The following is a 15,479-nucleotide window of genomic DNA, read 5'->3' as shown; positions in this document are numbered from 1 at the left end:
TATTTGTAAGTATAAATATTTGTATATGTATATGTATTAATGTAGTAATATATCAGAAGTTTAACTTGGATCAGTTGGTTGGTTGTCGATTGGAACTCTAAAGTTAAGCGTGCTTGAGCTGGAGCAGTGGAAGGATGGGTGACCTCCTGGGAAGTGGATTTCGAGGATTTATATATATATATATATACATATATATATATATCTGTGGGTTTATGGCGTATTCAAGATTATAGTTGCATTTATTTTAATGTGTTCATATGACAAATTAAAGATACTGTACAGTTTGAAAATTTCTGTGACGTATGTAATGATAAGATGCAATGTATGTATGTCCAACTCTCACAACACCCGAGTATATGACTAATGAGGAAATTACAGGTATAATATTGTAAAATAGGTCAGATGGAAATATTATAGACGAAATAAATAGACCCAAGAACTGAAAACAAATTATATATGGATATAAAACCATAGCACCTTTGGAAAAATTTACAAGTTCAAAATTTCATGTATCGAGTACTATGAAGTATAGGAATATGAGAGTAGAAGGCGCCGCGGTCAGTCAAATACCGTTAGCCAGAATAAACACGCGCATGCATACGGTCTAATATTAATATATACACAATATATTTAAAACGTTCAAGTGTGTATCACACTTGCAGTTGAATTACGTAATTAAAACTAAAGAAGGATAAATGAGGAAAATTTCAAGACACGTGGACATGCGACCTTTGACCTCTCCCAAAAGGACTAGTCAAAAGCCACTGGCCGGTTGTCTTTATAATCCTCAGTATTATACATTACAGATATAGTTTGTATTTCGTTTCGTATTTTGAAGTTATATCCTTAGTGCTACAGTTTCCAAAAAAGATATCATCGTCTGTCAAATGTTGATATTGATTTCCGTTGCTTGATCATAAAATATAATTGTAAACGCGGATCGTTTTTCGATGGTGAAATTTCCAGCAAAACATTAAAACCGGAATCGGACTGATTTAAACGAATCTGGTGGAGAATACACGCGCCATGAGAAGTCAATGAAGGGGCGCGTGGACACAGGTTGGGCACGTCAGATCATGTGGTGGAGGATTAGTATTTATTTTCGTTTTGTTATATGCAAACATGATTGCAGTTTAAAGTTCATAATTCATTTCATATAATATGTCGTGTCTTTTGTGCGTAGCAGCTTAGATATAGACTTTAGTTGGTTTTTCCCAGTTGGTCGAAACCCTCTTCCCATACACACACACACACAAAAAAAAAAAAAAGAGTAGTGAAGAAGAAGAAGAAGATGACGATGATAAGTTGGTTGGAAGGGTGTCCATGGTGGAAGATGCAGAGGTTAGGATGGTGTGTGTGGATGGTGGTGGTGGCGGCGGTGGTGGTCAGAGCCCAGGGCCAAACCCAACCCTCTACTCATCCCGACGAAGGTCTTCCTTTATCTTTTTCTTTCTCTTTGCTTCCCCAAATCATCATCTACCATTTTTACGATTCTATCAATTTCCTCACGCCTTTAAAAAACGAGAATGATTGCCACCCTAATTAATACATGTAGTGATGTGAAAAGTAGTTTTTTATTCATATATATATAGATAGTCGTGCATAACCAGGAAAAGTTAGCGGGCGAAGGTGATTGTCAAGATGATCAAAACCCACAATAATCTGTGTCATTCCACGGCTAAAGATTTATGCTTTTTTTTTTGGTTATGCACGACTATATATAACTATATTTCTTGGATTAGCATTCTTGTAGTTAGTTGTGACTTTATGAAAATGCAATGTGAGTTCCTTGAGATGTGAATGGATGCACTTGAAAACAGCGAGGGCGTTGAATTCGATATTTGGGGCGTGGAAGATAAAGGCTACCAATGCATGGAACATCAGCGGCGAACTCTGCAGCGGTGCCGCCGTCGACGACAGCGTCGCCATCGACATCTCCGCTTTCAACCCTTTCATCAAATGCGACTGTTCCTTCCTCAACTCCACCCTCTGCCGCATCACCGCTCTGTACTTCTCTCTTCTCTCTCTCTTTTCCTTTTGTTCAATGCTTTGTACCGCTTACAAGTGACCATCAGATCCGCTGACGCTGGAAAACGATGGGTTTCGCCTCAAATTGGCTTTCAAAACGATCTATAAAAACTATAATGGGTGCCTGTATTCGTTGTCCCCGAAGCGAGACTGTTGCATCTCAACTTCGCAACTTTGATTCTACACGTTTTGCTTAAGAGTTGATGAATCGAATTGAATGCGGAGGATTTCTAAGTGAAACCTGTTTGGGTCAGTCTTGCTCTTTTGTGTCATCCATGGTAGCCTCTTTTCTGTAACAGGAAGGTTCGTGGGATGGATGTTGCTGGACCAATTCCTGAAGAGCTGTGGACTTTGGTTTACATCTCAAATCTGTATGGTTTCCTGTTTGTTGATACACTTGCTAGATTAGGGAAACCTTAGTCATCAATTGATACGCGCATAAACAATAACCTGTTCACACACACATATATATATATATATACATATACATGTAGCGCTCTGGGTAGCTAGTAATGAGATCAACAAGTTTGGTGATTGGAGTTCAACCAATGGGTACATTCTGTCAAATCTGATGCCTTATAACCACAATTTTCTTTTCAGCAACCTATTCCAGAACCGGCTTACAGGTTCCCTGTCTCCTGGCATTGGAAATTTGACTCGCATGCAATGGCTGTAAGATAGATGAAATCTTTCCTCCTGTGGCGTTTCTCTTTCATATTTGGGCGTGTCCTGTTACTCATGTGTAGCTCTTCCTTTTCACTTAGGACTTTCGGGGCCAATGCCATGTCAGGACCCGTTCCTAAAGAAATTGGCCTGCTTAGCGATTTAAGATCTCTGTAAGTTTTCTTGACTGTCTTATGTGATCAAATTCTCAACTGATTCAGACATTTCTCTTGTATCTTGAGAATTCATTCACAGAGCTCTCTTTCTGCAGTGCTCTTGATATGAACAATTTCTCTGGCTCTCTACCACCCGAGATTGGGCAATGTACAAGGCTACAGAAAATGTAAGTCTATGCATTGTTTTGTTGACCATGTTTCCTTTTTCCTCTCTCTTTTTACGCTCATATTCCTCTTGAAACCACAACCATTACTTTAAATTTCATCCAGATTGAAACTCTTTGATCTCAAGCCTGTTCCCAATTTAATGTCTTGTGAGTTATTGAAATTACTATCTACTGAATTGCTTCTGAGACATGCCTAGATCAACGAGACTTGTATTGATGCAGTTACTTAGCAAGTTCGGGACTTAGCGGTGAAATTCCTTCCACATTTGCTAACCTTGTCGAGCTGGAAGAAGCGTAAGATTTACATTGGTGAAATGTGTACACACATTTTGGATTATTTTGGGATCCTCTTGGTTATTGTTTTGAAAATGCAATTCTTAAGACAATTTCTCCGTATTGGTGGGGTGACTTATTTTCATTCTTGTCAGTTGGATGACGGATATCCAGCTTACGGGTCGTTTACCAGACTTTATAGGGAATTGGACCAAGCTTACTACGTTGTAAGAACATTTCAGTCTTTTACCTCTTTAATAAATATGTTTTATAGGTTCCGTAGCGACTTTCAGTTTAACAGTGGATACTCTGTAGTTGATGATCGTGCATACTTTTAACTTTTAAATGCACACTTTGATTTGAGAAATGCTTCATTGCAGGAGGATTCTAGGGAGTGGTTTGAATGGTCCAATACCATCATCATTTGCCAATTTAACTTCTTTGACAGAATTGTAAGTGCTCTTTTGTTTTTCTATCTTTGTGCTTTTCCACATACTCTGGGTGTTGATACTGTGGTTTGAAAATGCAGGAGACTAGGTGAGATATCCAATAGCAACTCTTCTCTTGAATTCATCAGGAACATGAAATCTCTAAGTGTCTTGTAAGGCAACATCTGTTAAACTTGTGCCTCAATTCGTGATGAACTAACTACTGAACTACTTTAGTCCTCTTCTCTTCTGTTAAACTGTGTGTTTGACATTGATGACATTTCTGGCAGAGTATTGAGGAACAATAATCTCACAGGCGTAATCCCATCTGATATTGGAGAATACTTGACTTTGCAGCAACTGTGAGTTCAAATGTCTATAGACTTATAAGAATATGATCCAGAATCTGTTCTGCTGGTCTCCTCTCCCAAAGCAATGAGACTACACAAACAGAACGAAAGCTTTTCAAATGGTGTAACATTTTTATGTCATCCTTAAGTCCGAGGGAAGATTCATGTGTTTTTTTTTTGTCTCCAGTGATTTGAGCTTCAACAGCCTAACAGGGCCGATTCCAGCTTCCCTTTTCAGCTTAAGTCAACTTACTCACTTGTATGATGATATTTCTTCTCGTCCATGCTTTTAATTACTACAATTACTTTGATAATTATAGAAAAATTATGTTGGTTTTTATTTAGGTTTCTCGGAAACAACAAGTTGAGTGGCACTTTGCCCAATCAGAAGAGTCAATCTCTTATCAATATGTACGTAAGAGAATGTTTTCGTACCAAATTGCAACTATATATGCTTATTACATGCGTGTTTGTGTACATATCTGAATATATACACAATTATGTGTGCGTGTTTCCTTTTCTGGTCCACTCAGTGTGCCATAGAAAAACTTGCCAATAATATCTGAGATGGTTATGAGCAAAGTTGTGGAATCATATGCATAAGGCCCTAACCATTGTAAAATTCTACTTGCAGAGATGTCTCGTACAATGATTTAGAAGGAAGTCTTCCATCTTGGGTTAGCCAACCCAACTCGCAACTGTAAGTAAGCATATACTAGGGATTAACCCTCTGCGGACTTCTGCAAAATTTTAGGAAGCTTCACTTTTTCCATACTCACGTGCAGTTTCTATCTCTTGGCGATATTTTTAAATGCAATTTCATGCTGAAACATCTTAGCATATGATAGTAAACACATCATCCTCGTGTTATTATGCAGTAACCTAATAGCCAACAACTTCACCTTACGAGGTTCTAGCAGAAGGTGATTTTGATACTGTATTATTTCTTTTCGTGCTTCCAATGTGTTTATCTTTTTCTTTTCTTTTGGAATAAGGTACAAGTCTAAACCAAAAACTGTGCTTGTCACTATGCTTTAATTCAAGGACACAAGTATAAACCAAAGATCATAACTTTCAATTATTTTTAACTTTTCTTGTTGTTAAAAGAGTTCTGCCGGGACTGAACTGCCTCCAAAAGGACTTCCCCTGCAATAGAGGCAAAGGAATCTGTAAGTGCAGCCAAATGGTATCTTGAAACTTTTATACATTTAGTAGATAACAAAGCTTATCTGTAAGGGAAGCAAATGCCATTTGTTTTAGTTGCTCTTGGTTTGGTTGGTGTCCAGATTTCAACTTTTCAATCAAATGTGGAGGCCCGCAGATGAGGTCTGCAAGTGGTGTTTTGTATGAGAGGGAGGATGAGGTGCTTGGACCAACTTCGTTTTTTGTTAGTAAAACACAGAGATGGGCAGCCAGCAATGTGGGACTGTTTACTGGGAGTAACAGTAATCAATACATAGCTTTTTCACAAGCCCAGTTCACCAACACTTTGGATTCAGAGCTTTTTCAGACAGCCAGACTCTCTGCTTCCTCTCTAAGGTATTATGGGTTGGGGCTGGAAAATGGAGGCTACACTGTGATGCTTCAGTTTGCTGAAATTCAGATACAAGGTTCTAACACCTGGAGAGGTCTTGGAAGGCGATTTTTTGACATCTATATTCAGGTCTCTACTACTTCATAATCTTCCTCGATGTTCATACAAGTTATTATTTCTTATTAACTGTCCTCCAATATCCTATTGCTCCTTCAAATTATGGGACATCGAGTTTTCTTTATGCAGCGTTTCTTGAATCTAATCCTTGACAAATCTAGGCATCTATGGGCAATTTTTTCCTCTCTTGTTTTTTGATTTGAATTTCCGGTTCTGATGTCTGTGTTACAGGGAAGACTTGTTGAAAAGGATTTTGATGTACATAGAACAGCCAATGGTTCTAATACCCGAGCAGCCCAGAGTGTATATAAAGCAAAGGTATCGGAGAATTACCTCGAAATCCATCTTTTCTGGGCTGGAAAAGGGACATGTTGTATTCCAGCTCAAGGGACTTATGGGCCAATCGTCTCAGCCATCACTGCAACACCAGGTAGAACAAACACTCTCATGATTCTTCCATTGTGAATGTCCTTAGGGACTGCTAGTGTCTTCTTTTGCAGATTTCATACCGACTGTCAGTAATACGACGCCATCAGAGGACAATAACAGAACTGGCACCATTGTGGGTTCTGTTGTTGGAGTTGGAATCGCAATTTTCTTGACAATTGTGTTCGTCTTCATCATCAGAAGGAGAAGAAAGCAGTACAGAGATGAAGAAGGTAGATGCATTTGGAAAAGATAAATAGAAAGAACTACCCTTGGACCATTTTGACAATCTGATCGAAGTCTAAGCTTGAACAAGTTTCTGCAAACCAGTCCCTTTTTCAGCAACTTTCTTTCTTTTGTAGTGTTACTTGGAATGGACATAAGACCATATACTTTTAGTTATTGGGCACTCAGAAGTGCAACTCAAGATTTCAACCCCTCGAACAAGCTCGGAGAGGGAGGTTTTGGGTCTGTTTATAAGGTAAGACATGACAAAAGGGGACGAAACAATGGCACAATGAAATAAAATATGTTATGTAATCTCTATTTTGGTTGTGTTATAATTCGAATATCGCCTGCTGCAGGGGAAACTCAGTGATGGAAGGGAGGTAGCCGTGAAACAATTGTCAGTTGGATCATGGCAAGGCAAGAGCCAATTTTTTGCAGAGATTGGCACTATATCGACTGTTCAGCATCGCAACCTTGTAAAGCTGTATGGATGTTGCATCGAGGGAGATCATCGTTTGCTCGTGTATGAGTACCTCCCGAACAAAAGTCTCGATCATGTACTATTTGGTATGCATAGAAACGCCATTGATATACCGTCACCTTTTCTGCACAAAAGTAAGAACACTCATCATGCACTTGTGATTGGCTTGTTGGATGTTGCAGGGGAGAAAACTTTATATCTTGATTGGGCAACCCGTTTTGAGATATGCTTGGGAGTAGCCAGAGGGTTAGCTTATCTGCATGAAGAGTCGAGGCCGCGTATAGTGCATAGAGATGTGAAAGCCAGCAATATTCTGCTTGACTCAAATTTGGTCCCAAAAATTTCTGATTTTGGGTTGGCGAAACTATACGATGATAAGAAGACACATTTAAGTACCAAAGTTGCAGGGACGATGTAAATACCATAAAATCTCACAATATAGGACCTATTACTGGTCTTTTGCAATACTGGTGTTGAATTTTTTTAACTCTACTGTTGTTGATGTTACAATGCAGTGGATATCTGTCACCAGAGTATGTGATGCTTGGGCACCTAACAGAGAAAACGGATGTGTTTGCATTTGGAGTTGTGGCTCTAGAAATTGTAAGTGGAAGGCCCAACTTCTGTGGGGAAATAGATGATGAAAGGAAATATCTTCTGGAATGGGTATGCACTTGAATATGAATGATGAATATGCTTGCTATTCATTCATGGACACAAATAAAGAATGTAGGGTTTTATCTTGGGGCAGGCATGGAACCTACACGAAAGGAAGAGTGCAGGGGAGATAGTCGATAGAAGACTAAAAGAATGGGAGGAAGAAGAGGTGGAACGAGTGATAGGAGTAGCTCTGCTGTGCACTCAGACATCTCATGCCTTAAGACCAACAATGTCAAGAGTGGTGGCCATGTTGTCCGGAGATGTCAAGGTTAGTGCTGTGAATTCCAAACCAGACTATTTGAACGCTACAATGTTTGAGAATATGGAGAGCAGCAGCACAACTGGATGTTCTGTGGGAAGCTGGGCATTGCCTGTCACTCCTACTAAGCCGGAAGAAAAAGTTTAAAGTTCAGCTCAATTTGTTGTGTGCATATATTTTGATCGGCTTGGCTACAATGAATAAATGTATGAATGGTGGGGCTGTTTTTTTTTTGGTTTTTGTTTTTGTGGCAATGTTGCAAGGTAACCTAAGCATGTATGACTTCGAGCTTCGAGCTCCTTGGTCATCGGTATGTCTGTTCGCTGGTTATGCGTTCAATTAAACTTTCGAAAAAGTAAGATGCTTGCCTTTGCCATTGGATATTGCTCCAAAACGCTCTCTCGCTATATACACACACAAACGGCCTTAACGCCTACTATTCAGATGCAATAGCCCATGTTTTAAAATAACTGTGGAGAGGCATTCCCATTTGGATACAAGACTGAGGACTTGGGCCTCTTTAGTTTGATATGTGTTCATTTTTTTTATAACTCATATGGGGTTTAATTGGCCTTGTCTTTTTTTTTTCTTTACGTTGTCCTAAGTCAATGATGTCTACTTTTCACCTTTAATAACAATACCCCCATTGTTACATATATACACACACCACCACCACCACCTCCACCTCGAATATTTTTATCCGCACATGATGGGCAGTTGGTGTTGGTGTGTATATATATATATATATTAGAATTTTTGCCCAAACAATATGGGTGGCTGGAATATATATTTTAGATTTTAGTTGGTATTTCTACTATTTTCCTAATCGCTGTAAAGGCAGATCAACTTTGTCTGACCATTAATTTCTTTTTATTATTAACGTTGCCATCCTTTCATTTTTAAATGTGTATAAACCCCGTCACACTTAATCAATTTGTCCCAAATCAAATGTCAAATTTCATGGTCAAGGGCCATTAAAATCATTGAAATTCATAACGATCTCAAATTTTTTTTATCACTTTATCCACTTGAGGATATTTTTGGTTCAACAAAAAAAATTATAATAATTGTTCCTACATGTAGCCGCCAGTGTTGAAAGCTTCGAAAACAAAAGCCAAAGGTGCAGAGCCTCACTCTCTTCTGAGGCGCGTGATCATAACGCCCTCATTGTCCAAAGTCAAAGTCACGGCGCGTGACTCTGACATTCGTGTTCGCTGGATGATCCCCTATTCTACCTTGGTCTAACATTGCAATATGCGTCGATCCAAAAGTTCTAATAATTACTTGTAAACATAACGTGGGCCAAAACAATAGGATAAAAAACACAAGTCAAGGAGACCTTGTTCCATTCGGTGGTTGTATCACCATCTCCGTCCTGTTTGGTCGTCGAGGACGATGCAGAGGTTATGGCGATTTATGTGTGTGGTCATGGCTGTTTGGTTTGTGTCTCTGTCCAGTTCGGTTCTGGTGGTTCGAGCCCAGAACGGAACCCGAGCCACTAGGCCCACTACCGATCCCACTGAAGGTTTTGTTCTTTCCTCTCTCTTTTTTTTTTCAAAACAAGTTCTGTTCTCTGATCAGTTTGTATCTCGTCGCTTACATTTCATTCGAATCGAGAACACAATAAGCTAATTCGTTGTATCATCAGTTAAGTGCAGTTTGCCAAGTAATTTATCTTAACCTAAAATAAAACAATTTTGTATTTTGATTTTACCATTCGCCAAATCAGGAACAGGGGTGAAATGGGAATTTTCGTATCTATATAAACGTGATTTTTTGAACGCAGCGCGGGTGTTGAACGCGATATTCACTGCGTGGAATGTAAGGGCGACTAGGGAATGGAACATCAGCGGCGAAGTCTGCAGCGGCATAGCTGTCGACGACAGCGTCACCATCGACGACAGAGCCTACAACCCTCTCATCAAATGCGACTGCTCCTTCGTCAATTCCACCATCTGCCGCATCACCGCCCTGTATTTGTCTCTTCTCTTCCTTTCGGTAGTCATTAAAGCGTGTTTCCCAATTGTTCAATGTTTTGTCTGAATGGAAATGATCCTGGGGAAAGATGGGTTTTCTTTGAGAATTCGAGCAGTTTCATGCGAGATAGTTACGCTGGGGAGATATGGGTTTTGGCCGAGCCGAAATTTCATAAAAAAAATTATCTCATAAGAATGATGGGTTTCGTTCGATATTTGCTGATATGGGTTCTTTCTCCTCTTGGTACTCTAATCGCTGAGAGGCAGTACAATGTCTCCATTACATATAAAGTTTGCAACTTTTGCCTAGGAAAATTTGGAAAATCAAGATAAGTAGGCTGCTATAAGTGAATGTGTTATCTATGATTCGGTTCAGCCGAGTGACATGAATGTCAAGCTTGGATCCCTCTTCTCATTCTCCTTGATTTATTTGTATCGTGTGACAGGAAGGTTTATGCCATGGAGCATGTTTTAGGACCAATACCTGACCAGCTCTGGACTTTGGTTTACTTAACAAATCTGTATGATTTCTTCTTTGTTAATCCAGTAGCTTAGAAGGGAATTTTGTTAACAGTTGACCACACATAAATGAGCACACGAGAACGTATACTTTATTCTCCACATGAGTGCACGCCTACTTAACTTGAATTATTGAGATTTAAGTACATCCAGCGTATACATGCTATCACATATAACACTTTCAGTTCTCATTTTCCTTTCTTTGTTTACCTTCTTTAGGAATCTAGCTCAAAATTTCTTGACAGGTCCTCTGTCTCCTGCAATTGGAAATCTGACTCGTATGCAGTGGCTGTAAGGAAATGGAACCATTCTATTCTAACCACTGATTTGTGCGTGTCTTAGCATTTGGTGTAACAAACTTTTAACTCTTACCACGTAGGACTTTTGGGATCAATGGATTAACGGGACCGGTTCCTAAAGAAATCGGACTGCTCACTGATTTAAGATCTCTGTAAGTCAATCCTTCCTTGACTATGTAGCATGGTCAACTTGAAAAACTGTTTAAGAGGTTTCTGGAGGAATTTGATTGTTCACTTATAGAGCTCTCTTTTTGCAGTAGTCTGAGCTCAAATAATTTCTCTGGTTCACTGCCAGCTGAGATCGGGAATTGTAGGAGGCTTCAGAAAATGTAAGTCTAATTATTACTTTCTTGCCCATGTTTCATGTAAAATCTATTTATTCATGCCTTTTGTATATAGCTCCATAATAGCAAATGTGACATTCAATATTGTATGAGTTGAAACTCCTTCGCCATAATCTTGTTTCCTAAATAATCTTTCATGAATGGTTTAGCTGTCCATCAACTTAACTGCTCCCTTGACATAACTAGATTGTGACTAATATTTGTGGCAGTTACATTGGGAGCTCTGGACTTAGTGGCGAAATTCCTACATCATTTGCAAATCTTGTGGAGCTGGAAGAAGCGTAAGATATGCATTCATATATTTCATGCATATATTTCTTCTTTGGGTTTCTTTGAAATCGATTTGTTAATCCACATTCTATGTACGATTTGGGTCACTTATTTTCTAAAAAAAATTGTACAGTTGGATCACAGATATGGAACTTACAGGTCCGGTACCAGACTTCATAGGAAATTGGACCAAGCTTATTGTGTTGTAAGAAAAGTTGATTTTGTAGTGCTCTTTAATTGGTCATCTTTTGTTGTTCTGTTTCTAAATTTTGTAGCCACAGGTTCATCATGTGAGAAAAATTAATGGAAAATTCTTGTATACATTTATATGCCGTATTCAAATCTTACATCTTTCACTACAGGAGAATTTTTGGCACTGGTCTGAGTGGTCCAATACCATCCTCGTTTGCCAACTTAACTTCTTTGACAGAATTGTAAGTGTTCTATTTGTGCTACTATCTGTCTATGTCTACTTCTTGTCCTCTTTTCTGTTCTTTTGTGATTGTGCATGTTGTGGGTCTTGGTACTATCGTGGGAAATCTCATTGCAGGAGATTAGGTGAAATATCCAATAGCAGTTCTTCTCTTGAATTCATCAGGGACATGAAATCTCTAAGTGTATTGTAAGGGCAACTTCCTTTGATCTCATGTCTCAATTCATGATCAAAGTACCAAATTCTTGCGATTCTTGTCTTCCTTTTAGCATTTATTGATGAATTGTTTTGCAGAGTATTAAGGAACAACGATCTCACCGGAATGATTCCTCCCACTGTTGGAGAATACTTGAATTTGCAACAACTGTAAGTTATTGCTGTATCAGTTCCCTAACATGCTCCAAAAAGCTGTTGTGAGGCTCTTCTCTGTTAAAGGAATGATAACATATGTAAACACCTCTCAGATAAAAAACCAAAGCATAAACTATTACAAGTACCACATACTTAGTTGACTATTTATCATCTTCCATTCCAGGAAAGAATTGGTTTAACACATTACCATACAAATTGTGTATCTGTTCTCCAGGGATTTGAGTTTCAACAACCTAACCGGACCAATTCCGTCTTCTGTTTTCAACTTAAGTAGTCTTACTCACTTGTAAGATTATATTTTCCGCTATTCTGTGTTTCTATGTCCAATTACTTGGATATAGTTGAAAATCTACGATTTTCACGTTCATTTGTAGGTTTCTTGGAAATAACAGACTGACGGGGTCCTTACCCAATCAAAAGAGTCAGTCTCTGAGCAATATGTAAGTAACAAAATCTCTGCATATTGTGTTTTCTACATGTTTATGTGTGCATATATATACATACATACATATATATATATTGTGTGAGAGAGAGAGATGTATATGAAAATAACTACATGGTTAAATAGTATGTAAAATGACAAGACGGTATGTATCATGGGAAAGTATATCTTAGAATAATTCGAGCTCAAGCATATCCTTTAAATACGAACTCGAGTTGTGAACACCATTTTGCTGAATTATTGTCCAAATTTAATATGGTTCACTTTGTGTGGCATCGAGACTTGCCAAATTTAGAGCAGTCTGTCTCTATCTTAATTACTGTTACTTTGTACCTTGTACTTGCAGAGATGTGTCATACAATGATTTATCTGGGATACTTCCTTCTTGGATCAGCCTACAAAACTTGCAACTGTAAGTAAGCAGACATCATGGGCTTTTGCAACTTGTGGCAAACTTCTATTTATAAGTGTTTAGTTGGGGTTTTCCGTACCCTAGCGTGAAATTGTATGTTCTTCATAATGTATCTTTATTATTTGCTGAAACTACTTTTCATGGTACTTAAAAAGAAATCTATGTGTTGTTCTGTAGTAACCTCGTCGCCAACAACTTTACATTGGATGAGTCTAGCAACAGGTAATTTGATGGTTCCATGTTTATGTTGGTATTTATCCATCGGCATTTTTCTTTTATCCTTTTAAGATGATACAAGGATTCAAGTATAAACCCCAGATCATGACTTTCATTATATTCCTTCTTGTTTAAAGGTTTCTGCCAGGACTAAACTGCCTCCAGAAGAGCTTCCCTTGCAATCGAGGCAAAGGAATCTGTAAGTTCAATGAAGGACATTTATTGAAACGTATCATAGGGTTACATTCTCATAATAAGACTATGGGCAAACACATGGAAAATGTTAATGTGCATATCCAAACCAATAATGATTGTTTGAGTTTCTTCAACTTTTACTTTCATCCAGATTTTAACTTTTCAATCAACTGCGGAGGCCCACAGATCAGGTCTGCAAGTGAGGCTTTGTATGAGAAAGAGGATGAGGCACTTGGACCATCTTCATTTGTTGTCAGTAATACGCAGAGATGGGCAGCCAGCAATATAGGACGGTTCACTGGTAGTAACAGTAATCTATACGTTGCTTCTTCACAAGCACAATTCGTCAACACTTTGGACTCAGAGCTTTTTCAGACAGCAAGACTTTCTCCATCTTCGCTAAGGTATTATGGACTTGGGTTGGAAAATGGAGGCTATACTATTACTCTTCAGTTTGCTGAAATACAAATGCAAAGTCCTAATACTTGGAGAGGACTCGGAAGACGACTTTTTGACATATATGTCCAGGTTTGTTCTACTTTATTTAGCTGCTTTCAATATTCTTACAAGTTGTAACTTCTTATTAACTTCGAAGTAATTATAATCTCGTAGCCTTGCCCTTCAAATGAACATTAAGTATATCTTAGATAAATGATAAATCTCATAATCTAGAAACGTCTCTGTAATACCATTATATCTAGTCTGCTGGAGTTGTATCGGACAAGACTCTTGACAAGATTCTCTATCTCGCTTTTGGTTTCAAATTTCATGTTCTCTTTTCCCAGGGAAGACTTGTTGAAAAAGATTTTGATATCCGTAGAACAGCTAATGGTTCTATTATCCGAGCAGTTCAGAGATCATATAAATCAAACGTATCAGAGAATTACCTTGAAATCCATCTTTTCTGGGCCGGAAAAGGGACATGTTGCATTCCTCTTCAAGGAACTTATGGGCCTCTAGTCTCAGCTATCAGTGCATCGCCAGGTAACTCAATGACTTACACTTTTCCTAATGTTCAATATTTGTCTCTCTACTAATATTTTCTTGTGCAGATTTCATACCTACTGTGAATAATAGACCGCTTTCAGAGGACAAGAACAGAACTGGAACTATTGTTGGTGTTGTTGTTGGATTAGGAGTTGCCATCATCTTGGTGATTGCACTCATCTTCATCATCCGGAGGAGAAGAAAGCGGTACACAGACGACGAAGGTATGTACAGCAGATAACATAACACACCCTTGAATCATTTCATGAATGTGGTTAAAATCTAAACCTAAACAAGTTTTTTAAATTGGTTCATTTCCACAACCTACATTTTCTCGCAGAGCTACTTGGTATGGACATAAAGCCTTATACCTTTAGTTATTCGGAACTCAGAAGTGCCACTCAAGATTTTGATCCCTCAAACAAGCTCGGAGAGGGAGGATTCGGGGCAGTGTATAAGGTAAGACCCATCGTACCAAAAGGCTATCCAATCTCTGTTTCTTGATCTGAAAACAAATTCAACAGGGAAAACTCGACGATGGAAGTGAGATAGCCGTGAAACAGCTGTCTGTTGCATCTCGGCAAGGAAAGGGCCAGTTTATTGCAGAAATTGCTACAACATCTGAAGTTCAGCACCGCAATCTGGTAAAATTGTATGGATGCTGCTTCGAGGGAGATCATCGTTTGCTCGTATATGAGTACCTACCAAACAAAAGTCTCGATCAAGCACTATTTGGTATACACAGAAACATTATTGATCTATCACCATTTCTGCACATGGGTAAGAACAGCCCCTTCATCCCTCACGTGTTGCAGGAGAGAAGACTTTACATCTTGATTGGTCTACCCGTTTCGAGATATGCTTGGGAATAGCCAGAGGTCTTGCATATCTTCATGAGGAGTCAAGGCTTCGTATAGTACATAGGGATGTGAAGGCCAGCAATATTTTGCTTGACTCGAATCTGGTCCCAAAAATTTCTGATTTTGGGCTAGCTAAGCTATACGATGATAAGAAAACTCACATGAGCACCCGAGTTGCAGGGACGATGTAAGAAACAGCCCCCCCCCTCCTCCCACAAAAAAAACGCCATTTAGTGTTTGATCTACCTTCGGTTTTGCAACAGTATTTTCATATATATTCACTTAACTGGTGTTATTCCAATGCAGTGGATATCTTGCACCAGAGTATGCAATGCGTGGACACCTCACAGAGAAAACCGATGTG

General features: G+C 38.8%; 2 protein-coding genes across 6 annotated transcripts in view; both read left to right on the top strand.

Annotated features, from left to right (window-relative positions):
- The first annotated feature begins 1,167 nt into the window (after positions 1-1,167).
- On the top strand, positions 1,168-8,162 carry LOC104826224 (probable LRR receptor-like serine/threonine-protein kinase At1g56140). 3 transcript variants are annotated; one of them, XM_010558831.2, is made up of 24 exons: positions 1,171-1,430; positions 1,821-2,007; positions 2,328-2,399; positions 2,629-2,700; positions 2,793-2,864; positions 2,963-3,034; positions 3,257-3,328; positions 3,463-3,534; positions 3,688-3,759; positions 3,837-3,908; positions 4,026-4,097; positions 4,273-4,344; positions 4,431-4,496; positions 4,720-4,785; positions 4,964-5,008; positions 5,193-5,254; positions 5,372-5,748; positions 5,968-6,166; positions 6,237-6,395; positions 6,525-6,643; positions 6,747-6,957; positions 7,054-7,285; positions 7,387-7,537; positions 7,623-8,162. In XM_010558831.2, exons 1-24 carry the CDS (start codon positions 1,292-1,294, stop codon positions 7,935-7,937), a joined length of 3,048 nt encoding a protein of 1,015 aa, XP_010557133.1. In that variant the 5' UTR covers positions 1,171-1,291; the 3' UTR covers positions 7,938-8,162. The 3 variants fall into 3 exon arrangements, with proteins under 3 accessions (XP_010557130.1, XP_010557133.1, XP_010557141.1); XM_010558828.2 differs by having other exon boundaries at positions 1,168-1,430; positions 6,747-7,285; XM_010558839.2 differs by lacking the exon at positions 4,964-5,008.
- Positions 8,163-9,105: 943 nt separating this feature from the next.
- LOC104826205 (probable LRR receptor-like serine/threonine-protein kinase At1g56140) overlaps positions 9,106-15,479 on the top strand; it is a 7,362-nt gene continuing 988 nt past the window's right edge. The window contains exons 1-23 of one of the 3 annotated variants that reach the window (XM_010558809.2): positions 9,107-9,315; positions 9,577-9,763; positions 10,213-10,287; positions 10,505-10,576; positions 10,665-10,736; positions 10,842-10,913; positions 11,138-11,209; positions 11,332-11,403; positions 11,561-11,632; positions 11,749-11,820; positions 11,926-11,997; positions 12,218-12,289; positions 12,378-12,443; positions 12,792-12,857; positions 13,035-13,079; positions 13,211-13,272; positions 13,420-13,796; positions 14,054-14,252; positions 14,321-14,479; positions 14,596-14,714; positions 14,780-14,990; positions 15,071-15,302; positions 15,422-15,479. The exon at positions 15,422-15,479 is cut by the window's right edge and continues 93 nt beyond it. In XM_010558809.2, coding sequence (XP_010557111.1) covers positions 9,186-9,315; positions 9,577-9,763; positions 10,213-10,287; positions 10,505-10,576; positions 10,665-10,736; positions 10,842-10,913; positions 11,138-11,209; positions 11,332-11,403; positions 11,561-11,632; positions 11,749-11,820; positions 11,926-11,997; positions 12,218-12,289; positions 12,378-12,443; positions 12,792-12,857; positions 13,035-13,079; positions 13,211-13,272; positions 13,420-13,796; positions 14,054-14,252; positions 14,321-14,479; positions 14,596-14,714; positions 14,780-14,990; positions 15,071-15,302; positions 15,422-15,479 — 2,634 coding nt within the window. In that variant the 5' untranslated portion in view covers positions 9,107-9,185. Of the gene's footprint in view, positions 9,316-9,576; positions 9,764-10,212; positions 10,288-10,504; positions 10,577-10,664; positions 10,737-10,841; positions 10,914-11,137; positions 11,210-11,331; positions 11,404-11,560; positions 11,633-11,748; positions 11,821-11,925; positions 11,998-12,217; positions 12,290-12,377; positions 12,444-12,791; positions 12,858-13,034; positions 13,080-13,210; positions 13,797-14,053; positions 14,253-14,320; positions 14,480-14,595; positions 14,715-14,779; positions 14,991-15,070; positions 15,303-15,421 lie in introns of all 3 variants that reach the window. The other 2 variants (XM_010558801.2, XM_010558818.2) reach the window with 2 other exon arrangements.

Source organism: Tarenaya hassleriana, unplaced genomic scaffold (genome assembly GCF_000463585.1).
Source record: "Tarenaya hassleriana unplaced genomic scaffold, ASM46358v1 Cleome10, whole genome shotgun sequence".
NCBI classification, from domain to species: Eukaryota; Viridiplantae; Streptophyta; class Magnoliopsida; order Brassicales; family Cleomaceae; genus Tarenaya; species Tarenaya hassleriana.
Note: the sequence above shows the minus strand (reverse complement) of the source record. Positions and strands in the feature narration are given on the sequence as shown.